General features: G+C 37.6%; 1 protein-coding gene across 2 annotated transcripts in view; it reads right to left on the reverse strand.

The window, feature by feature from the left end:
- Positions 1-25,404, reverse strand: part of PRKD1 (protein kinase D1) — a 143,865-nt gene that overhangs the window by 11,269 nt on the left and 107,192 nt on the right. For both annotated transcript variants that reach the window (XM_039256379.1, XM_039256378.1), the window contains 3 exons: positions 13,150-13,311; positions 12,495-12,593; positions 10,473-10,740 (listed from right to left, as the gene is read on the reverse strand). In XM_039256379.1, the coding sequence (XP_039112310.1) occupies positions 10,473-10,740; positions 12,495-12,593; positions 13,150-13,311 (529 nt within the window). The remainder of the gene's footprint in view (positions 1-10,472; positions 10,741-12,494; positions 12,594-13,149; positions 13,312-25,404) is intronic.

The following is a 25,404-nucleotide window of genomic DNA, read 5'->3' on the forward strand; positions in this document are numbered from 1 at the left end:
GTTCCTCTACCCTGACATTTCAGATGTCATATTTCAACTCAACTATGATATACATTCAGAAGTGAAATTTTAATTTTATAATTGGAATATGTAGGAGAGATTTCAATTTGGACGGCAAACAAATAGCCAATTTTTCAGCACTTATAATGCCAATATTCCCTTTTTTAATGCTAATATTCTTGCTAAAACTTCTGAGCGTTTTTTCCCTACAAATTACCATTTTTTAGAGAAAATTCTTTCAGTTTCATTTTACTTGCTACCAAAATAAATGATTCATTTCCTGGTGGTACACCCTTTCAGGTAATATCTCATTTGGACTTGAAATATATATGTATACATACACACACATACAAAATAAATAATTAACTCTATTGGAAGATTTTAAAAATCACTGTATGCCTTTGGTTCCCAATTTTAAGCTTATTTATTATTTTTGAATGAACTGCAATGGCTTAAAAGAAGGTAAACTAAGTAACTCCAGAGTTCTGAGGAGAGATTATTAAACCCCAGTGGAAGTTTGAACCCACATAATTCACTTTAGTTTACCAGTCATGATAGAATTTCCTGACACTCAGTCAAGCATTTTAAAGCAGCTCACTGGCTAGCTCCCTCACATCTCTTCCGTGCTGTTATGTCTGACAGTGGTGCTAATATGTTGCCAAATCAATCTATTCATTAATATTCAGCAGGCTTGCTGGATCTACAAGCCTCATAAACTGTTACAAACACAGTTTAATTATTAAAATGACAATTGTCTTTCTTTTGTTTCCTATACCATTGGACTTCTGGGTCTCATCTACCCAAGGCTTATTTTCAATGGGGTTGTTTTTTGTTTTGAACAATATGTAGTGCAAGAGGGACCTACAGCTGGTTCCTTTTCATGGCAAAGTGCTACTTCCAACTTAAGTGTTTAGCGTTCTGGAACACTGTTGGATTCTGAAAACATACCATGTGGTATTCTTGGTGCAAGGCTTTTATTTAGCTTTGCTTTGTGTTTGTACTGGCTGTATTTTTCATCTTCAATTTCTGGTAGAAAAACACACTTGTGACCAATTTTATTGGAATTAACCACACTGAATGATAAAAAGTGCTTTTAATGTAAAATTTAGATGCTTTGATAAATTTAGCGGTGTAGTATGATAGCCATTCTATGACTTGAGATGCCATATATTCTACTGTTCATAAATGTCAGCACAGGATTGAGACCAATTGGCAAAGTAAAGTATAACTATGTCTATCAGGGAAAGGAGGATACAGAAATACTAACACTGAGGCTATTTGAGAACACAAGCAGAAAAAACCTATGGCACTGGTGCATCATAATTTAATAATCTTGAACTGAAGATAAGCTATAGGATTAATGCTAGGGGTTTTCCTCCCCACCGCCCTTTTTATATGTGGAATGTCAAGGATTTGTGTCAGCTCTTAATTCTTCATAATACACACTAACCATGTGACTGTGAGGCTGAGCAGTCACAACACAGCAGGTGACTTGAGAATAGGTGCTTCTTCAGACGTCACCTATGAATGCAGAATATGATCTCTATCTGCGGGGGTTGGGGACTCATTGTGAGACAATTTCCAAGGCTGCCTCTGTGTTGATTACAGCCTGCTTGTCTCCCTAATGTCACATAAAGGAATATCAAAACTCAGAAGAAAAAAATAGTAATTTCTCTGGTGATCTTCATGGTCTATTACTAACCTTCCTCAAATTGACCGTGTGTTTCTCATTGAGCACATCAATTCAAGTTGATGATAGAAATGTAGTTTTTACTCTAATAGATGCCTTCCCATTGCTGCAGGTTTGTCATCATTCTGGTAAGATGACTTGCACTGGTGCAAGTTATATCTCACTTTACCAGCTGTTACAATCCACATTGCTCGGTTATCCACCACTTCCTTTCTTCCTCTAAGAGTAAACTCTTGGGAAAACAAAAGCTGCCTTCTAATGTTACATACAAAAAGGCATAGTTTAAGATGTATGTGATGATTTTGGGCAACTGAAGGAATGTAGGAAAAGAGAATTTGTTTGACTTTCACACTTGATAATTCTCCTTTGTGTGGGCATAAGTTGAGAGAATGGAGGTTGCATCTTCTTCATCTGCCCAATCACGATGCCAGACTGGTGTTACAGAAAAGGAAACATAACCCTCGCTCTTCACTGAATAACACTTACATATACATATATATGTGTGTGTGTGTGTGTGTGTGTTATAATATATATGTGTTTTATATATATATTACATATATATATAAAATATATATATATATTTGGACACTTAAAGTTTTAGACATTTTTTTTAACATTTTTATTTATTTCTAGGAGACAGAGAGAGAGAGACAGCGCAAGCAGGGTAGGGTCAGAGAGAGAGGGAGATACAGACTCTGAAACAGGCTCCAGGCTCTGAGCTGGCAGTCGGCACAGAGCCCGACGCGGGCTCGATCCCATGAACCGCGAGATCATGACCTAAGCGAAAGTCGGACGCTTAACCGACTAAGCCACCCAGGCGCCCCAATTTTAGACATTTTTTGACCAGGCACAGAAGAATTATAGTTTTATAGAGGTTGTACTCCATTTATTAATGGAACCTTCTTTCCCTCCATGTACTTCTGTTCATCTTTATTATTCTTTTTTCCAAATAAATTATTTATTTTTTAAATTTTTTTAATGTTTTATTTATTTCTGAGAGAGAGAGAGAGAGACCGTGTGAGCAGGGGAGGGTCAGAGAGAGAGGGAGACACAGAATCTGAAACAGGCTCTAAGCTCTGAGCTAGCTGTCAGCACAGAGCCCGACGCGGGGTTAGAACTCACAAACTATGAGGGGCGCCTGGGTGGCTTAGTCGGTTGAGCGTCTGACTTTCGCTTAGGTCATGATCTCGCGGTTCATGGGTTTGGGCGTCGGGCTCTGTGCTGACTGCCAGCTCAGAGCCTGGAGCCTGTTTCGGTCTGTGACTCCCTCTCTCTCTGACCCTCCCCTGCTCGCGCTGTCTCTCTCTCTCTCCTAGAAATAAATAAAACATTAAAAAAAAAAAAAAAAAAGAACTCACAAACTATGAGATCATGACCTGAGCCGAAGTCGGACACTTAACTGACTCAGCCAGCCAGGCACCCCCCATTTTTATTATTCCTTAATGAAAGTACTGTATGTATCTGGTACAAGATCTAAATCAATTTGTAAAAAGAGCTCAAAATGAAAAATAAAAACCTCACATCTCATTATGAGGCCCACTCTGCAGAGACTACCTCTTTTAACTACTTAAAAAATTTCTTCTGATTAGCTTTATACCAGTGCCACGCAGAGGAAGTTCATGGATCAGTACCAACCTGTGAATTCATTCATCTACAGTGAGAGAGGTACAGGAAGTAAACAAAGTCTGTGGGAACTTTTATAGAAAATTGATATTGCTGTCATATGTTTTTATTTGATTTGATTATATATATATATATATATATATATATATTTAGAAATTAAGATAAAATAAAACTGGTCCTTCATCACAGAGTTTGAGAAGAACCACCTTAAAAACAAAACAAATCAGGGGTACCTGGGTGGCTCAATAGGTTAAGCTTCCGACTTGGGCTTAGGTCATGATCTCACAGCTCGTGAGTTCAAGCCTCTCATCGGACTCTGTGCTGAGAGCTCAGAGCCTGAAGCCTGCTTTGGATTCTGTGTCTCTCTCTCATTCTCTGCCCCTCCCCCAACTCACACTCTGTCTCTCTCTCTCTCTCTCAAAAATAAGTAAACATAAAAAAAGTTAAATAACACAAACATAGATTCCTTTCCGTTAAGGACAATGAATCATTTTATTTCAGGTTTCTGTACTGTACTGTCCTTCTTCTCTCAAGTAATTAGGTTATCTTAAAGTAATGTACTGGCCACCTCTGTTTTAGAACAGTGCCTGGCATATGTATATATATATATATGATATATATTTATGATATTTATGATATATATGATATTTAATCAAAAGTATTAACTCAACATCAAATTATACATTAAGTCATACAAGTAAATATGTATAACTTGGTCCATTCACCTTGGCAGAATCTTAAATGAATTTGTGGAAGCTATGGTTCTTCTAGCTCTTTTCACCTCTTTTCTATTCCCCTCCTCAGCATTGTAGATATTTCATTACTTACATTCCTTCACAAGTATAATATAGTCAGACACGCTTGCTCTAAAGGTTATCTAAAATTGTGAATCAGTAAGCAGTATGTGGGATAATTTATAAGTAACTATTATGAACCCTAAGATTATAACCCCTGTCCACTATACCATATAATATCAAATTTCCAAACCCATGTCCACTCAAAGGAGAATTGTCACGCGTCAAAAGGATTCTCTTTTCCTACATCCCTTTAATTGAGCAAAGCACAAAATCATAACACATATGTTAGTTTCCTCTTTATTATACATAACTCTGTTATACAACTTACTCTATTTCCTGGAGTTCACATGTTTTCTTCTTTATTCCTGACAAAAGAAACTGGTCAAAAAGCTTTTTCTATTCTTACTACTTTCATGGCAATCAATATTGAAATACAGTTAACATTTGAAATAAATTACATGGCCTGATAGTAAATATCTGAGAAAGAAAATGTGAATGCAAATAGAGGTTAGGAATTAGAGAGGAATTTTATGATTTATTTAAATTTAAATAATGGGAATTTATGTAAGAATTTAAGAGTACCGTTCAGCTGTCAGGTCTTTCAGAGGATCAGGGCTCTGAAGCAGTATTTCTGAAAGTGTGATCCATGGACCTCTGACATTCTCAGCACAGGATTGTAGTTTATGAGGGTAGAGCCTGGGAATCTCCATTTTTAACTAGCTCCTCTGATTAAGTTTGGCATGGTAAAGTTAAAAATGCCTGCTATAGACCTAGAGCTAGACTATGACAGATTTAAAATAAGCCATACCCCAGAAGGTTCTTTGGCAAAATTATTAGAAATCCCTTTCCTTGCAAATATTTCCATGTTCCATTAGTTAGTTTTTCCATTTCCCATTTCTAAGCTCTACACCCCTGGTATCTACTTCTTAAGTCATAGACAGGGCCTTGTTTGCAATTTTCTGATGTCTTGGCAATGTCCTTCCAAGATTTGCTCTTATTACTGTACCAGATGCGACAAACATGAAGAGCAGCCTGGTCTTTTATTTTGGAATTGCTAAGAATGCAATGAAAGGAAGGGAATATTGATACATGATCAAGAAAGTCATAATTTTCCTTAGTTTCATCTGATTATCTAAAAAATATTTAAGTGATAATGGGCTTCTCTTTCCATGAGATACCGTAAATTTGCTTAATTAAGTAAATATTTTAAAGTAAGCATGCGAGTCATTTCAAGGGACTGAGAAAGGTCATAAGATGGATGTGTTAAGGGCCAAACTGAATCTAATATGTGACAAAGCTTGATAGAAGTAAGGCCATGTGTAAGCATTGATAGGTAACAATAGATTAACTGGATGATGTGAAATGGCCATCTGGTAGTCACAATGATGGAATGAAACAAGGTGCAGTGCACAACACTGGCTTAGAATGAATTGAAATGTTCTCATACTCCCATCCCACGGTAACCCAAAGTCTCTTCTTGTACAATTATTTATAATCATATGATCCATTCTGGAGTGTTTTATTATATACATGCATTCTTATTTAGTTATATATTTATAACTCTATTTACAGTGTGTCTATTTAGTTACATATATGTAACTATATATGAGTATAATTAAATGTATGTTTACTTACATATATACTTTACATATATAAATATACACAAGTTTGTGTGTATAACTAAATACATATATACAGACAGATACATAGATAGATCATGTAAAGTGACTGGAAAATAGAAAGTGTTCGTTATATTTAAGAATATCTAGTTATGTCAATCACTGTGGTATGCACTTTCCACTGAAATTTCATTTAATACTTAAAATAACCCAGTGAGTTAGGAATCACTGTCACCATATTTGAGACAAGAAAACTGAGACCTAAGAGAATAAGTAAGTTGGATGAGGTCACCAATACACTAAGTGGAAGAGCTCTCAATTCAGGTCGTTATCACAACATGATCTTGTTTCTCTGTATTTTTAGACATTATTAAAAACTGTGTTGCTACTGCAGCTCTAAGCTAGTGAAAGCATATTAAAAATTTAATGTGACAGCATGGCAAAATCCATTAGAAGGATAATCAAGAGGCTGTAAATGTAGTAGATAAGAGCATCTACCTTGGAGCCAGCTGACAGGATTTGCACCCTGGCCCCACTCAGGAAAACCACTTAACCCTCGGTGACTACGCTCCCTCATCTTTCAAATGGAAACAATTATAGTATCTACTCAAAGGTTGGGGGTGATTAAATGGGTTCATGCAAGGAAAGTGTTTAAATAGTGCTTGGCTGTAATGCAAATGCTATAAAAGTGTTAGCTGCTATGATTTTTTTCTTTGAAAATTTAATTTTACCATCTCCATTTTTCATGTAACAATTGCTGAGTTAGGTTTTCCTAAGATTTTTCTCATTTTTCAAATCATACCTTGACTCACAAAAAAAAATTTATAATGGACATCTGTTAATGCTTTTGTGTTTGTTTTTGGCCTACTATCTTTTCCCTGCAGGAACTTACTCTCTCCAGACTGGAGAGGCTCTCCACCATCTACATGGCCAATCAAAGCCAGGTTCCTGCGGTGACAATGTGATTGTTCCCAGGGTATTACAGGATTTAAGCAGAGCCAATCAGTGCCCCTTTCAGAGACTGTATGGCTACTGATAAATAATTACTCTTCCATTCAGAGATCATGTACAATGAGTAGCATGTAAGCCTGGGGCTGCCGGGGGATCACTTTGCAACACATGAAGAGTCCACCTGAGGGGGAAGCCATCATAAAGCAAAGCAGAGATGATGAGAGATGGGGAAATATTATGCTGAACCACCAGACCCACATAGATGAGTTTCACCTTTTGGACTTCCCTGTTGAGTGAGTCAATGTATTATCTTCTGTGTACGTCAATTATAGGTTTCTATTATTTGCACACAAGTGTCCCGACTAATTCACTGCTAAATTAGTAGTAAGCACATCCCCAGGATGCCAGTACTCTGTTTATTATATCAAAAACAATGAATGAATTTAAAATATTCCCTATAGATTCCTAAATATCAAGCCATAAGAAATAAGCACCCTTTGGTGTACAATTATCTATGCTATAAAGAATGGAGACAAATAATTCGAAGTCCAAGCCCTGCCACTGTGTGACTTTAGACAAGTCACTTAACCTTTTGGTTTCTCTCTATTACAGAGACTAAAACAAGTTACATATTGGAGGATTGCTGTGAGGTTCAAATGGTATGATGCAAATTCCACCACTCCAAGATATGGTACTATATTATATCAAGTCCATGTCTACACTAACAGAAAAATAAATGAATGACACAGGATTTTTTTTTTCTTCTGACACATCTATGTATACTACAAAGACCTTACAACCTTCTTTTTTCTTTATCTCTTTCATGCCAAGAAACACACACACACACATACACACACACACATACACACACACAACTACCAATATGTCTGAAGAATACTTGGGAAACATGCACATCAGTTTGCATATAATTTCCAAAATTATACAATCACTTCTTGGTTACCCGCCAGAGCAGTTGCTTAGCTTAGTGCTCTGCTATCCCCCTCCTAAATCCAAGTCCTTGATTCACCCCACACCTGCCTGTCTAGATGTTTTTCACATCTTTTATCTCATTCAGTCTCAGTTACCAACTCATTATATAGGCAGGAATCATTATCCTGCTTTACAGATGAGGAACTGAAGCTCAGAGAAGGTTAAGTGATGGCTAATTAGAATGGCAGATACTACCATAACTCAAACCACTTGACTGTTGATCCTTACCTTTGATTTTTGAGTCAATGAAGTGCTTAGATTTTTATTTCCTTGTATCTATATTTTTAGTGGTTCTGGAGTGGTTTAAAGTATATGGAGACTGAAAATTTACTAATATCAGTTGTGACCATCCTTTGCCAATACTAGTTTCCTTGTGTGTTTATCAGATCTATGTGCTTAAAATCGCATGGTCCCAGCCCGTTACAATTTTTCATGAGGGGATTTTTTGTTCTCAACAAGATAGTGGGATAAATAATTTTTCCTTTATATCAACTATTAGTACTGTTCATATATCAGCAACTAGGTTACTCATTTGTCATCCAGAGTAGCAATTAGCAAACAGTACAACTCTTGTGCCTCAAAGGCAAGGATGAGTCAGAGGAAGATACTGAGGAGAGAGGCCAGTTAATTCCCAAACCTATTTAGAAAAGTGAATTTCTATCTGAGCTGGTCTCTACATAACTTTGTCTGAGTGATAGGAAATTTTTAGCACTTAGAAATATCTGTAGCCAAGCAAATATGTAATTCCTGGTCAGATATAAATGCTTTTAAATTTCCCATGTAATTTTCTTTCTCAAATATTGTATTTCTTTCTTTGCAATTTTTAGTGACTAGCCGAAATTCCATCTCCTCTGAAAATGCAATTCTGACTAATCAAGTCCACAGTGATTCTTTCTCCTTTGAACTCGGCATATTTCCATTTAGCTTCAAGTTCTTTAAGGAATATTTTATTTTTGTTCTTTACTTTCATGTTACCTAGGATGTGTGTGTGTGTGTGTGTGTGTGTGTGTGTGTATTTGTGATTTCCCAAAAGAGTTTCTTGAACCATTAATATCTAGGTCTCTGGCCTCTACTATCAGTGCTAATTAAATGTTCACATCTATAGCTATTGGTTTCTGGCCTAAATAGGTTATATCTAATAGCTAGGCCAGGACATTTCCATCGTATCAGAGAGCAAGCATCATTTATTCCACTACTTCAAGAAAAAGTACTCCACTATTCCAAGAAAAAATGTTACAATGTGGAGGCAGTTTACCCAATGTATTATTCCTGCATAATAGGAAAATGTGACAGTCTTCAAAGGTATTCCAGATTTGCACCATGGTAACAATAGCAAGTCCTTTTACTGGGTTTCTGGATTGTGGGTATCAAACATAATGGTTAGCCATATTTAAAGGTAGTGTTTCCTAACAAGGACACTGATCACAAGGTTATTTGATAATTCCACCTTTCTGCCTCCAGGAAAAGAAACCTAATTATACTTTGCTTTTTGCCTCTGTTGAATTATCCTAAATATTTCATTAGTGCTTTGGCTACATGATAGTTCATTTGTAGGTCACAGATTCCTTTAAGATATATCCATCCAGCTATGATTTACAACTAATTAGAGAATGTTAAAGGTTGTTGCTAATAGTAACTCAAAGCCCTGATAATGGATAGCTCTTGTCACTTAATACTAACAGGAGTTAATTACCTTGGGCAGTTTAGATACACTCTTCTGATTCCCACATCACTGAATGCAGTAACAGATATCAAACAGATGTTTATCTCTGACTGTACTTGCCTTTTAAAGTGGTGAGAAATCTGAAAAAACTTAGAACTAGACGTGGCCTGAAAACTAAAGGCCTGGTGATTGAAGAATATGTGCTCAGACTGGGTATATACACAGTATATATGTGTCTATACCAGCATATCCAGGTATATACCTTGGTTATATACCTGTCTGGTATACATTCTGGCTCTGCCACTTACTAGCTTGGTGATTTTGGGTTGTGGTGTCAGTTCTTTTGCCTTGGTGTTCTTCCCTGAAGTACAGGGATAATAGTAAAAATTATGGGATTTTTGTGAGATCCAAAGTACATTCATTGGGGAATTCTACTCTGAAGCGTGCCATTTTCTCTGCCCCAAATGCCCCTGCCACTTCTTTTAAAACTCTCTCGTGTTTTAAGGAGAAGGAAAGATTTGTTCGGATGTTAACTGTAAATAATGCAACACTTTCATGGTAATCTATCCTAAAGAAATCATCAGAGAAACATGTAGAAATTATACGTAAGGATCAAATAGAAACAACCTAAAAATATAATACTAGTGAAATGGCTAGGTAAAATAGCATGCATACCTTTATGTCACATGAAGGAAACCAGCGCACAAAGAACTTGCATAGTAATATGTAATATGATAATTCAATTATCACTATCATAGAGTTCTTGTGCCCATAATAGATTAAAAGTGCTTAATACAGAAACAGGTATTTGGTAGGTAAAGATTACTCTTGGTAGAGATTAGCTGTTTCCCTTACACCAATGTATAAGTATTTATAAATTCTAAGGAAACATATCAAAGTATTAACAGTTTCTTTTTGTTTCATTTGCCTCTTAACATGTATTGCTCAATCTCTCTATAATATATGTACATTTCATCAGGAGACGTTTCTGGTCCTTCTCAATCCACCTTAATCAAATTGTGCCCCTACTCCGGTGGACAATTTGCAATGAACATCTATCAACTTAATAATTCGCTATTGATTAAACAATATAAGACCTAAGGATTAAACCATTATCATTTCTGAATGGAAGATATTACCTTCATGAGAGATTTCCTTCCAGGGATTTGGTGGATACATGAAAGCTGCATTCTGGATTTGATCATGGATGTCTTCATCTTCATTAAATGGGAATGTGCCACTTAGGCTTACATAGATGATAACTCCAACAGACCACATGTCTAGAGAGCGATTATAGCCCTTGTTCCTTAGAACCTCAGGAGCCAGGTACGCTGGGGTACCCACCACTGACCTCCGGAAAGACTTTTCTCCAATGATCCGGGCAAAACCAAAGTCGCAAAGTTTCACCTGTTGATAATGGTTTGCAGGAAAGGTAAGGTCACAGATTGTGTGTCTTATCCCAGGTCTGCCAAAGACAACTATATGTAATTCTTTACATATATTGTTTGAGTTCTCATGATGGAAGTAACAGCTATTTTCCATTTTATCTACTTGAAGACAGTGATGGAAGTTCTGGTACAAAAGCATATTTCATTATTAAAAATATCATCTAAACATTCTCCCTTCCTCCCCGCATCCAAAACAAAGTGATAAATGTGAAAATATGTTTACTCAGAAGTGGGTAATATTATTTTACAAGGCAGGAAAACATTATGTAAATATGGAAGTGACAGACTAAACTCAAGGGCTTATTATAAATAAAGGTTTATCCAAAGAATACAAAAATGCTGATTTGAAGGGGCACCTGCACCCCTATGTGTATAGCAGCACTATCAACAACAGCCAAATTAGGGAAAGAGCCCAAATGTCCATCAACTGATGAACGGATAAAGAAGATGTGGTATATATACACAATGGAATACTGCTCAACAGTGAAAACTAATGAAATCTTGCCATTTGCAACAACATGGATGGAAGTGGAAGGTATTATGCTAAGTGACGCTAGTCAGAGAAAGGCAGATATCCCATGATTTCACTCATATGTGAAAATTGTGAACCTCAACAGAGGAACATGGGGGAAGGGAAGAAAAAATAAGATAAAAAGAGAGAGGCAACCCATAAGAGACTTTGAAATACAGAGAACAAACTGAGGATTGCTAGAACAAACTATGGGGTTGGGAGTGGGTTAAATGGGTGCTGGGCATTAAGGGAAGCACTTTTTGAGATGGGCATTGCATTTTATATGTGAGAGGTGAATCACTGAGTTCTATTCCTGAAGCCAAGACTACACTGTATGTTAAGTAATTTTAAAATAAATTAATTAAAAATAAATAAACAGGGGCGCCTGGGTGGCTTAGTTGGTTAAGCGTCCAAGTTTCGCTTAGGTCATGATCTCGCGGTTTGTGGGTTCAAGCCCCGCGTCGGGCTTTGTGCTGACTGCCAGCTCAGAGCCTGGAGCCTATTTCAGAGTCTGTCACTCCCTCTCTCTTTGACCCTCCCCTGCTCACACTGTCTCTCTCTCTCCTAGAAATAAATAAAACATTAAAAAAAATAAACATACAAACAAATAATAAATAAATAATAAATAAAGGCTGAGGGATAAACATAGAGATTTGCCATGTTATCTATAATAATCCTCCAAATTAACTCTGCATGGGAACCTAGACAGGACGTGAAGATGTCAAGGAAGCAAGGTGGACAGCCACCTATGGCTTAGTCAGGTAACTTCAGTGACTTAGATCACTTCAGTGATGATTCTGTAGGAAGACATGCAGTTGTTTTCCATCCTTAGAGCTGAGGAAAAGCAGAAACTTTTGCCCTTGTCCCTGAGAACAACACTGAACTTAAATGTGCCTGGGACTTATCAGTGTTCTCCTTCTCGGGCCAGGGCCAGTGCTTTCCGTGCTGGGCTGCCAGCGCACCAGGATCTCGGTACAACAGGTGACAAAACCCATTGAGAAGGCTCCTGTGTCCACTAAGGCAGGCTGAACTACGAAGCCAGAGGGACAAAACTGCAGTCCCAAAAATATAAGAAGGAAACAAATGGATGAACACAAACAGGTAAAACTTGAAACAAATAAAGGTTTTGAGGATAAAAGGTGACAGAATCCCGCAAGGGAGCGGGTGCAGCAGGCTTTGCCAAGAGAGGCTTTTCTACTTGCCTGGGGGAAAGGGTCTGCCGAGGCTAGCAACACGTTTTCTGGTTTGAGGTCACAGTGAACGATATTTTTAAAGTGAAGATGCCTCAAAGCCACAAGTATCTGTAAAGAAGAAAATCATCACAATGATTTTATTTTGGTCTATTAGTTCATTTCAAAATGTTTTCGACTAGGGCATAGATTGGAAGGGCCATGAGAAAACTCACAATGAACACTTAAGCTTCTTTACACGCACGGCACTGAAATGAGCTAAATTAACAGCAGGTTTCTAAGGAAACGTCAGTGAAAAAAGTAGCATATTATGGTATTGATACAGCAACAAAGACAGGTGTAGATAACAGTTGTCAATAATATCTTACCAGGATACCCGTTCTTAAAGATTTGCAAAGAACCAGGACTCAGCCACTGTGCAATTTAAAATTTCATGGGAAGCCTTAATACGTGGGGCTGCATACACATTACTCACTTGGTATCCTGGACTCTGGAGGCCACTGATAGAAACGAAATAATACTATAAGCTCCTGCAACCTTTTTGAGTGTGTAATTTCGACTTTGGAGGTAGGGACTAGACAAGGCTAGGAAGCTACAGTTAAGCAGTGATAACATTTGATATTGAACATTATCTTTTATTTTTTTCTGCCTCTAATTGATTTCTTACCTGAGTAATTAAAAACTTCGTTATGTGCTCTGGCAACCTGCCCTTTTCACTTGACAAGATCATCTCCAGCATGTCTCCATGGAGTTTTTCCATAACAACAAACACTCTTTCAGGCGTCTCAAACATACACTCCAAATTTACAACACCAGGGTGATGAAGGTTCTATTAAAGATAAATAAAGCACTTGAAGAAAATGAGTTTTTTGATACTGTTTGGCAAGCTCACTGATTATATAAAACTGTTCAAGCTTTAAAGCTAAGGAGAAACCCACACTCCAGATTCTTAACATTTCTAAATTCCACATGTGCTGCCTTATATTTTGAAATTCTAATGTCTCCAAAAAAATATATCATTACTTTCTATGCATAGTGAAATTATTTTTTCTATGCTGGAAAACCTAAGTTCCAGCACTGTGAATTGCTAATTAGGTTTTAATTAGAATACCATATTGAGAAATCTGTAATTTCTTAGGATCATCTCCAATATTAAGCACACCATCCTAAATAAGTATACCAGGCCATCTCTACACACTTGGGAAAGTGAACGTAGACAAGATGAAATCTGTACTTGTGGTGCATCTGACGGCACTGATGTAGAGGCTTAGTCAAAACCTTGTGGAATTGCTCTGCTACTGGAGGCTGCAGTAGTTTGCTACCAGAGCCCTTACACAGAGTTTAGATTGCCAGGAAAACAGAAAAGAGAAAAAAAAAAAAAAAACTATTGATCACATGTTTTGTTTGGTACACCATGATGCTTATGTGGTGGTCCTGCATGGCTCTCAAGCACTCAATAAATATTTCCACAATAAAGCAATGGCTATTGACAGGTTGCATTTGGCCTGACATGATCTCTTAAAAATTTATTTATTTAAAAAAAGTGAGTAGGAGGGGCAGAGAGAGAGGGAAAATCCCAAGTAGGTTCTGTGCTGACAGCCCAACTCAGGGTTCGAACTCACAGAACTGTGTGATTATGACCTCTGGGTTGAAATCAAGAGTGGGATGCTTAACTGACTAAGCCCGCCAGGTGATTGATATGTTAAATGTCACATAGGTCAAGTAAAATTACTCTTAACATTTGATGGACCCTTGTGATGATGCTTGAGTCTGAATGTTGCTGTGGAGTCATCAACCATGCCTTTGATCATCTGATCTTTACTTTGTTTCTTTCCTGTGCACAATATAAAATGCTAAAATTAAAAGAACTATTATATGTTCTACTATTATTTCTTTTATCTTTTTAAATTTCTGAGAGAGAAAGAGACAGCCTGAGCAGGGGAGGGTTAGAGAGAGAGGGAGACACAGAATCTGAAACAGTCTCCAGGCTCTGAGCTGGCTGTCAGCACAGAGCCCGATGTGGGGCTTGAACCCACAAACCATGAGATCATGACCTGAGGTGAAGTCGGATGCTTAACCAACTGAGCCACCCAGGAGTCCCTCTTTTATCTTTTTTTAATGTTTATTTATTTTTGAGAGAGAGAAAGAAAGTCAGGGTGCAAGCAGGGAAGGGGCAGAGAGAGAGGGAGACACAGAATCTGAAGCAGGTTCCAGGCTCTGAGCTGGCTGTCAGCACAGAGCCTGATGCGGGGCTCAAACTCAAGATCATAACCTGAGCTGAAGTGAGAGGCTTAACTGACTGAGCCACCCAGGTGCCCTCTACTTATATTTCAATGAGAAACAGAAAAAAAATCATTAAGGAGATTAAGTGGCTCAATTGGTTAGGAGTCTGACCCTTGATTTTGCCTCAGGTCACAATCTCATGGTTTGTGAATTTGAGCCCCATGTTTCGTGTTGGGCCATGCACTGAGCATGTGGAGCCTGATTGGGGTTTTCTCTGCTTCCCTCTTTCTGTCCGCCCCCGCCCTGTTCATTCATTCTCTTTCTCTCTCTCTCAATAAATAAATTTTAAAAATGCACTTGTTCAAAAAAAAAAAAGAAAGAAAAAATCATCATGAACACAAACTACCTAAAGAAAAATCAGGGAGTAACTTAAATGTGCTAACAGCTGAACAAGGAAAACAACAACAACAACAACAAAAAAACCGCTGTATTTGAGAAAAAAATTCATAGTGATAAAAGTGTATATAAAATGAAATTTCCACAAATGACTTTAAACCTGAGGTGGCTCAGTACTCAGACCTCAGAGATGGATACCGGGTGGTGAGCAGCGGAAGGGGCTGCAGGGGAGTGTGCACCGTAGTCGTAAGGTAAGGGGAGGTAAGGCACGGCTGGCATGAACTGCATAAGGAGCCATGCCACGGCTGGCAGAAGCTCCCATGACAACCTGTCTCTCTGGATGCCTTTCCACTACCTTGGCCATTTTGATCTCTGCCTCAGACCACTGATGCATCTTTTTGGTCTGATGCCTTGGCGCCCAATCATGCTGTACCATTAATGCAGTCATGGAATAACAAGTTTCCGCATGTGGTCCTAGCAGACGTCCACACATCCACCCCAAAGCCTTTCACCTCCAGAGTGCTGCAGCCATTGTTCTTGAAACTGTCACACTCTTAGCTGGTCAGATCTGGCTGCTTCAGGATAGACCAGGCCTCCAGAGTCATTATCTCCTGATCAGAGCTGAAGCACATGAACAGGGTGGGATTAACAGAGCTCACACTCACTACTATTACTTTATTTGTCCTGACTGCCTACAAATAAGACCAGACAGTTGCTGGGCTTTGAGCTCTATGGGAGTGCCAGATCCTTAGGTGGGAGACTCTAGTTAAAGAGTGCCTGAGTGTGTTTGATATGCGGTATGGAATACCAGCGATAGCACTGCTCATTCCTAAACCTGCATGTAGGCTGTCACATGGTCTTGTCATCCCCTTTTTCTGAGAGAGGAGCCACAATGAATGAAAAGACCTGCCCCTGGATATCCAGGCATTTCAGCTGTCCTCTTTTAAATCAATGATGACAGGAAAGGCTTTAAGAATGACATAAGAGTCCTGCCTGAGTTATGATCCTCCTGAAACAAGTCCATCATCAGATGTGCTAAGTATATCTTCTTTTCTGAGTATTTTTTGAACTAACTCTTTTTTCTTTCTTTTTTTTTATTTTTATTTTTTTAAATTTTTTTTTTTATGTTTTTTATTTATTTCTAGGAGAGAGAGAGAGAGACAGCATGAGCAGGGGAGGGTCAGAGAGAGAGGGAGTCACAGACTGAAACAGGCTCCAGGCTCTGAGCTGGCAGTCAGCACAGAGCCCGACGCGAGGCTCGAACCCACGAACCGCGAGATCATGACCTAAGCGAAAGTCGGACGCTTAACCGACTAAGCCACCCAGGCGCCCCTCTTTTTTTTTTTTTAAACAATATTTATTTATTTGAGTGAGAGAGAGAGAGAGAATGAATCCCATGCAAGCTCCATGCTGTCATCACAGAACCCCATGTGCAGGGCTCAGTCTCACCAAACATGAGATCATGATCTGAGGCAATATCAAGACTCGGACGCTTAACCAACTGAGCCAGCCAGGCTCCCCTGAACTGATTATTTTTTCAATTTAATCTAACTTTAAGCATTTAAGCAGTGTTCTGGAGAATTTGGCTTTCCTTTTTTTTGTAATTTTATTTATTTTTGAGGGAAAGATAGAGACAGCATGAGCAGGGGAGAGTCAGAGAGAGAGGGAGACACAGAATCTGAAGCAGGCTCCAAGCTCTGAACTAGCTGTTAGCAAAGAGCCCGACATGGGGCTCGAACCCACGAGTCATGAGATAGTGACCTGAGCTGAAGTCGGATGCTTAACTGACTGAGCCACCCAGGCATCTGGAGTTTGGCTTTCTTAAATGACCAAGGCCTGTTGAATGGGTGGGGAGGAGGAACAATGAATAGGAAAGCAGGAGACAGACAGAAGCAGGCAAGGGGTTGCCAGTGTGCAGACACAGGAGAAACTGTAGTGTGGAAGAGATAAAGGGAAAGGGGGCTCAGGAAGGGCAGGGGGGAAACAAAAGTGGTGTTGTAGTGTCTTGGCCTGCTGCTTCTGCTTATCCTGGTTTGGGCTGCGGAGGGTGAGGGAGAAGAAGGTGTCACAAGATGGCCAGGAAGCTCTCCTACCTAAATTAGCCAAATATATATATTGCAATGTTACTCTGCATGTGCTTCTACTTCTATTACTCTAAGAGAGTGAGTTCTTAGAAGTACTAAAGATCTTAACTCAGTAATTCTTTTTTCCTCTTCCCTATTCTATAACATGACTTAATGACAGAATGACAGAAGTGAGGACTTACATGTTTTTATCTATTTGGTGAACTCCCAGAATGCTCTAGGCTAAAAGTATGGAATGGATTAATGAGACTGTTCACTGTCAACTATCTTGTCCCATGTTTACTGTAAACTCTGAAAGACTCTAAAGTGTCCTCTAATAGCATATTTATGAAAAGGATAAAATTTTGCTATTTTTAATAAGGGACCTTGAATACAGTTAGGTATATCAATTTTAAAAAGTTCAGTAAAAGCATTGAATTAAAAGTCATCTATACACAAATGGGAAAAAGAAATGTTAGAAAAGTTTAGAATAATATGTTTGTTGCACTTGGCCCTTACTCCGTTATAAAAACCCTTATGCTTTATAGATTTGTTAAAGAATACCCTCGGTGGTAGCTGAAAAAGCTTTCCAATAGCAAAATGACTTTTTTTTTTTTTTTTTTTACTGCAGAGCTGATATATAACAAGCTGACATTTTTAATATTTATCATGTATAGCTGAGACAAGGCCATAATAGATGCTTACTCATGAGCTGTGTTTTTTTGCAATGAACTAAATGACCAAAGTTGTTCTTCTATTTGACAGTAACAGAAGAAAAGAGAATAGAAAGAGTCATGCCTTATTTAACCAAATTCTCTATACTATACTGATGAATACTTCTTTAGCCTAGATAAGATAATAGTGGTTGGAGACTGGAAATAAAACAAATTCAAGCCATTATTTTCTATTATCATATATGATTCATATTATCTTTCTAATTCTTGAAGAGTTACTCTAAGATAAGTTTCAACCCAAGTGGTCCATGTGACTTGCTCACAATTTTACTTTTCTGTATAACATATGAAATAACTTTTCAACTTTTCCTACTAATGCCCAAAGTAACCAAATTAACTTCAAAGTGGCTTGATGATTTTAACACTAACCAGGGCATACCAGCGCTCAGAAAGAATTTTGCTAACTTCTCAGGCCTACCTCAAGAATTCAGATAATAAATTTCATGGCAGAGTAAGCTACTACTGGACTCTTTGACCATCTGTTTGTTGCATTTAAGTAATTTAATTTTCAGGAAATGAAACATTTGGTCAAGTACAGGAAAGAATAGTGTCCATTCACACTTAACAGATTGATGACATATCCATGGGGTGAATATAAATTATTTTGAAGTCTGGAGGAAATACCATTTGGAGATCAAGACAAAAATCTTACTGATTCGAGTTGCCTAGAGAATTCTTGTGTAATCAGTGGAAACTAGTCACTAAAAGCAAAAGCTTTTATAAAAATTACAATATTTTACCTAAAAGAAAGGAAATAAAATTTAACTAACATTTTTAGTGTATGTATACATTCTGGTTTAGGTTATACTTTTCAGATTCATGTCAAACAGTATTTCATTGATACTTATATTCTTTACCTCTCATTAAAATATTAATTTCATATATTTAGCTGTGATTAGTTAAAGATGTCATGTTTTCCCCCTTATTTATTGTACCTTTAGGATTTTTATACTCAAACATATGAGAGGTGAGAAAGAGGAGAATTAAAATCAACATATCTTTTTAACAGGTTGTTTATGAGCAGTATAGCTGGAATATGGGGACTCTGGACTACTTTTCTATCAAACATCTAAATGTTTTAGTTCATAATGAGACAGAAAGAAAACAGTGATAAGTCCAAGGTCTACATTTCTAAATGGCATGCAGAGCAGAAGGAAGAGTATTTCATTACACAGCACCGTTCATGGAGACGTGAGGTACCTTTCTCAGAGGTAAAGCACTATGGCAATGATTTTGTTGATCCTCATTACTGCCCATTTACCAGTGTTAAGAGAAGAGCACATCTTCTTATCCATTTTCCAATCACATTCTCCTACAATTTATGCTTCATTTAATGCCTCTAGAAATCACAATCACCTGATGTCTTATAAAAGAGAAATAGCATGTAATTCCCTGAGAGAGGTTAAAAAAGTCAATGTAGAGAGCAGGTGATTATAAGAAGACTCAGTAAAGATAATACAAAAATTGGTAAGGGAAGCTTTGCTATCTCTCCTAAATTCCAGAATCTTATATCCAATGGTCTTTTAGGTATATTCATTTAAATGAAGGATGTCCAACAACAGAATCAGTGTCTTTCCATAAAAACTTAGTCTTCTGGTGGTGTTTCCTCTCTTGGTAAATGGCAAGCCATCTGGGTCAGAAACCCGAGAGTCATCCTGAACATTCCCTTCTCCCTTACTTCTAATGACCAGTTGGGCTCTACAAGTTTTAGAGCTCATCCCCTTAATTTCCCTCACACTGATGCCTCACCTTCATCCTCACCATTAATGCCTCACCAAACCATTAAGGTTTGAGCCTTATCTCTCTTCTAGGGATGTGCCACAGCCTCCCAACTGATCTCCTTGTCTCAGGTCTTGTTCTCTTCCAGCCCACTCCTTGAGCTAAGGTAAGAGTCTGATGCTTAACTGACTAAGCCACCCAGACACCCTTACCACACTCCTCAGAGGGCTGCCCCTGTGATTCTGATCATTTCATCTTGCTTCTAGCTCATAAGAGAATTACCACCAGCTTTAGGAGATGTACCCTTTAGCGCAGCACATGGACCCTTCACCATCAGCTACTTCTCCTCCCATCTGAGTATTTCCCTAGCTTCTTTTCTTCTTCTCCTATATATCTACCCTTCTCTCTAGCCATAGTAAACTATTTTCAGAACAAGTACCCCTCTCTCTCCATTTTATACTTTCATATATACTTTCTCTCAGCCTGAATCAGATTATTTTGCCTGGTATGAATATTCAGCTATTAGGCAGCTTTCATTGACTCCCAAAGTCTGACCTGGATGTCTCTGCAACCCTCTTCCCTCAATCCTTGAGAAATTCTCTTTCATAACAGTCAACATATCATACCTAGGTACTGGTGAACCTATGTGTCCTACCTAGAAGACTATAAGCTCCATAACACCTGTATTTTATCAACTTTATTCCCAGTCCATGTAAGCTTAGTGCCTGGTATATATTAAATGTCTAGCACAAATTTGTAAATTTGATTGAAAGATGAACAGTTCCTATATCTCCTTACTTTTCAGTACATGGATAACATAGACTTAAATGATTTTATTGAAGCAATGATAATACATGCCTGACATATTTAGTTAGCACATTTTGTATCAAATAGGCTATATGTTGATACCCTCTCTTCATATAAAAATATAGTACATGAATTTTTCATTGTGAGTTCACTTGAATCTGCTAGTGAGCAACGTCAAGATTCTGAAGATGACTAATATGATTATAAGTAATGCTTTTTATAATACATACTAATAATGTAGATGTGAATATCAGAAAGGTCCCCAGTGGTAAGAGTTGAAAAATGATTTTCTAAAGTCTCGGGGGAATGACAAAGACATCCTAATGGTTTCTAAGTCCCACTCCTTCAAAGTATATAAGTTTTGGCCATTGCTCTTGTAAATATTTCAACATATTTGAAGGAAATAAACAAAATTTTAATGCTATTTAGATAATTTGTATTTATTTTATATCTAGTTCTAAATAAGGAGATATTCATAGTGTCAGCTCATTCTCAAAGGCCACTAGGCAAGAGTCATCTGCAAGAAATAAGTAAAGCAGCAGCAGCTGAAGGCCACCATCAGGATACTCCTTCTAATTTATCCCTTTCCCTCCATGCCAACCCTCCCTTACATGAGTTGTGAAAACCCAGTTTCCTAGGATTTCATTATTGTCCTAAGGGTGAGAAATAAAACCATGAAAATGGGCATTCAGATAATAAAGATCACTTTTCTACCTTCTTGTGTAGAAAAGGCCTTTGGACACCCTTCTCTTTCTTCATTTTTACTTTAGATCAGAGCAGGCACAACCATAAGAAAAGCCTCAAGGCCAGGAGCCTTATTTCAGAGGCACAGTCTCTGGAGATAGTCTCTCAGAGATTGTATTTCAGGTCTGCACATTCCATTGACTTCCATTTCTTCATATGTAAAATGGCAGAATATGTGTCTAATTCTGTAATGTAACTAGGGCTTGATTACTTAATGTATATAAAATATTTGGAATCATGTCTGGTACCTAGTAAAAGTTAGCTGATACTCTTACTAGGCAGATTTTCTGCCATTTTCAGAAGATCTGGGCCACATTTCTCTCTCTAGTTTGATACCTAAAAGTCTGCAGTAAGTTGCAGAAAAGAAAATTTCCTTTTGCCTTTCATCTAACAGAGGCTATAGGTTATGTATGAAACTTAACAAACTTGCACCTTCTAATTTGTCCTCCTCCATCTTTCTTGCCATGTCTTTAGATGTCAGTGATGGCAGAGGTGCGTCCACTGTGAGGTCAACCATGTGAAGACTTTGTTACACTAGCTGAAAGCCCTTCTGGCCTAATGTGAGAATGGAGATTACTTGGTTGTATGTAAATGTATGCTCATTTCATGTTCTGTTGGCCAAACATCTACAGTTTAAATGGGCTCATATTTGAGTAGTTATCTTTTAGCATTTCTGGCTAATTTAATCTGTAAAATTTTAGAAGGGTACATTGATGACAATCTAGAACAAAATAAAGCTAATATACACTGTCAGAGGAATAAATGCATATGGTATTACTTCAACAACAAGACCAGATATAACAATCAATCCTCTTGTAAATAGATAACACCATCTGACGTTTAGATCAATGGGGCCACAATCAAATTTAGCCCACTGGACTTTTGGAACTCAGAAATGTTCATGTAATTTTTGGTAAGAATTGTTCATACCATCCATCAGAAATAGAATGCAGCTTACTTTTATTGTAGCAGTATTTAGCACAGATTGATGCTAGATTAATACAATCCAAAGTTTTGTGAGAGAAATGGTAAGCTGAAGCATATTCATTAACTGCTAAAGCAGAAGATATACCTATATCGTTCCTGACTCTCAAGAGAGCCACCTTGCAGGTGGCCAGCATGTAATGCACAATTTATCACATTTTTCTCATCTTAAATGAGCTTTTAAAAAATGTTTTTATTTATTTCTGAGAGAGAGAGAGAGAGAGAGGAGAGAGAGAGAGAGAGCATGAGCAGGGGAGGGTCAGAGAGAGAGGTAGACACAGAATCCGAAGTAGGCTCCAGGCTCTGAGTTAGCTGCCAGCACAGAGCCCGACATGGGGCTTGAACCCACGAACCGCAAGATCATGACCTGCGCTGAGTTGGATGCTTTACCGACTAAGCCACCCAGATGCCCCTTAAATGAGCTTTAAGTCTTGTATATTGTATGAAATAACATTGGCACAATAAATAAAAAGAAAAGAAAAAGAAAAGGACCAATTCGAGATCAGCATCGCAAGAAAATCAACCAAGGTCTGATGCATGATTTTCTATTTATGCCTGTCCATAAACCTGTCTATGCTTCTGTCAGTCATTCTTCTCCTTGAATTCTGGAAATGCTTCAATCTCGCTTTAGACTCCAGGGTTGCTGCAGATACATGATAAATACAACGAGTCTCCTCTTTTCCATATATGAAGAAAAACAGATAAATGCAGAAGAGAAGGAGAAGCATACAGAAAACAATACTTTGAAAAAAGCCTCTTATCATCTTTCATGCTGTTTCTAGACTTTCTTAACTTTTCACCAGATACAAGTAGTATCAAGATACATGGTATTTTCCACTCATCTCCTGGAATCCTTCAAATTTGAGGTACATGGAAAAATTTAAAATCCCAATCCAGGTATCCTAAGCCTGTCATCTGGACTGATACACTGAGGCTACAATGGAATTAATGGTTATATATGATTGAATTTGATACTGATATTTGGGGGGAGGGGAGTGATTTTTATCAGGAGAACTTGGGAAAGACTCTCACACAGAAAGGATCATGACATACTCCAGTATTTAACCATTAAGCCCCAACTAAAACCACAATTTCAAGTTGACTAGGTAAAAGGTGTGATATTTGAGAACTAACACAAAGACTTCAAAGACAGAACGTTAACAAATGGCCAATGCTTTAAAAACAAAAACAGTATTAGTAACATTCCACCCATAAAGTATGACCCCCCCCCTTTCTTCCATGCTATTCCTTAGTTTGTGTTTAGAGGAAAGGTAGGAATTAAAATTATGGTTGTTAAAATAGAAGAAAAATGGAATTTGTAAATCAAGATGTGTTTATTGTACATGATAGCTGAAAAATGGCTCAAATATCTGGATTTTTTTTTCAACTTGCTATCAAATGCCTTAGCAATGGAGACACATCTGCAACACTTTTTTTATTTCCTGTTAATCTATCTGGCTAGAAACATGAATGCATAAATCCAATCTAGTCTTGGTGTTAGATTTAAAGTGTAATTTTTAACAAATCATATCACTGTAGCCCAGCTTCTATATTTAGATGCCAGCACTCCAGAAAGCATAACATTCTATTATAGCGTTAAATGATCTGTGCAGACGCATAACCCTTCTGATGTCTTTTATACCAGATAATGGGAAGTGGAGTGAGTATATAGGGTCTACTGGACAGCAACAAAAGATAGACACTATTGGCAAACAGGTCAAATGGTGATATTTCACATTTATGTGAGGTTTCTGTGGCAAAAAATGTTTAACTGGTATATTCTCAAAATTAAACAAGTTCTTAATTATGGGGTTTTTCAGAATCTTTAAGAAGTGAAAGAATGTATTCACTTCCAAGATGTGGATCACCTGGATATCAGATATCAGACACATACTTTCCAAACTGTCTTAATGAGGGAATCTTGACCCCCATTTCCTTCCATGAAAAACCTCAAAAGACTAGTATTCTTCCAAAAATATGCTTGGAAATACTGATTAAAAAACGCTTTATATATCATTTAATTTAGTTTCCCCAAAACATTCCTGCAAAGCAAGCACAGCAAGTCAGATGAATTCTAATTCATAATTAAGGAAATCAAAGTTAAAAAAGATGTACTCCGAGGGGGAGGAGGAGGATGGGGAAGAGTTTAACTAGGAACCTGGCTTTTTAAAGACACTAAGTTTTCATTCTAACCTCTTACTGAACAGAATATTTATTTGGAAAAATTTCTAAGTTCATTTTCTTTTTCTTATAATAGATCTTTGTTTCCTTTTTCCCTCTATTATATATATACATATACATAATCAGTGGGCTTCATTTTTTGGAACATAATAAGATTACCTCAGAGCTGTAAAACATGTCTTGTCTAAAGAAGCGGTTTCATGCAAATTCTTCATGTAATAAAACAGAAAGAAATATTTGAAGAAATATAGTAAACATATTAGATGAAACAAAAGAAGTATAAACTAACCTCTTCCTACACACTAAAAGAACAGGTACTCAAATGTTGTATATTTTTCTCTAGGGAAAGATAAAGTGACTCCTTCACGATTTTTTTAAAAATCACCAGTCTGCAAAAATTTTCATTTTCCCACCCACACTTGGCAATACTATTTTCTGGTTTTCTAGCATGACCATCTCTTCTCCACATCCTGATCATTCTTCTAAACTCAGGGAACAAAGCCATTTACTTACAAATTGACATTTTTAGACAAAACGTTAAGGAATGCTGTATTATCTACTGGCATGTTCTGCAATTCTGTATTCCCCTGGTTTCTTCAGTATGGCTACACAGTTTGTTCAATAAACATTTACTGAGCACCCATCAGGGGCCAAGCTTATGTTAAGGTATGCTCACCCCCAGTCTAAGCTCTGAGGCAACCATGTTCTTTGGTAGGATGAAATAATGTTTCTAGGTTCTATATTCTGGGAATCCAACAAGTTATGGGAACTGGTTTCTAGGAGCTAGACTTTACAGCCTAGTGGTGGCAATACTGGTAATGCCTAATAAGGATGGCACCTTTACTATATGTCAGGCACTGCTAACAGTTTCACAAAATTATTACATTGGAGTCTCACAACATCTCTACAAGGTTTTCTAGATAAGGAAACTGAGGCTCAGAATGCTTAAGTAATTTATCCAAGCTCCTAAGAACTCTTAAATCAAGTCTGAGCTTTGAAACCAGACATATGGTTCCAGACCTCATGCTCTTTAAAAATTATACTATCCATTGCTTTAATACTTTTCTGTGA

The sequence above is a fragment of the Hyaena hyaena genome, unplaced genomic scaffold (genome assembly GCF_003009895.1).
Source record: "Hyaena hyaena isolate Hyena2069 unplaced genomic scaffold, ASM300989v1 scaffold_567, whole genome shotgun sequence".
NCBI classification, from domain to species: domain Eukaryota; kingdom Metazoa; phylum Chordata; class Mammalia; order Carnivora; family Hyaenidae; genus Hyaena; species Hyaena hyaena.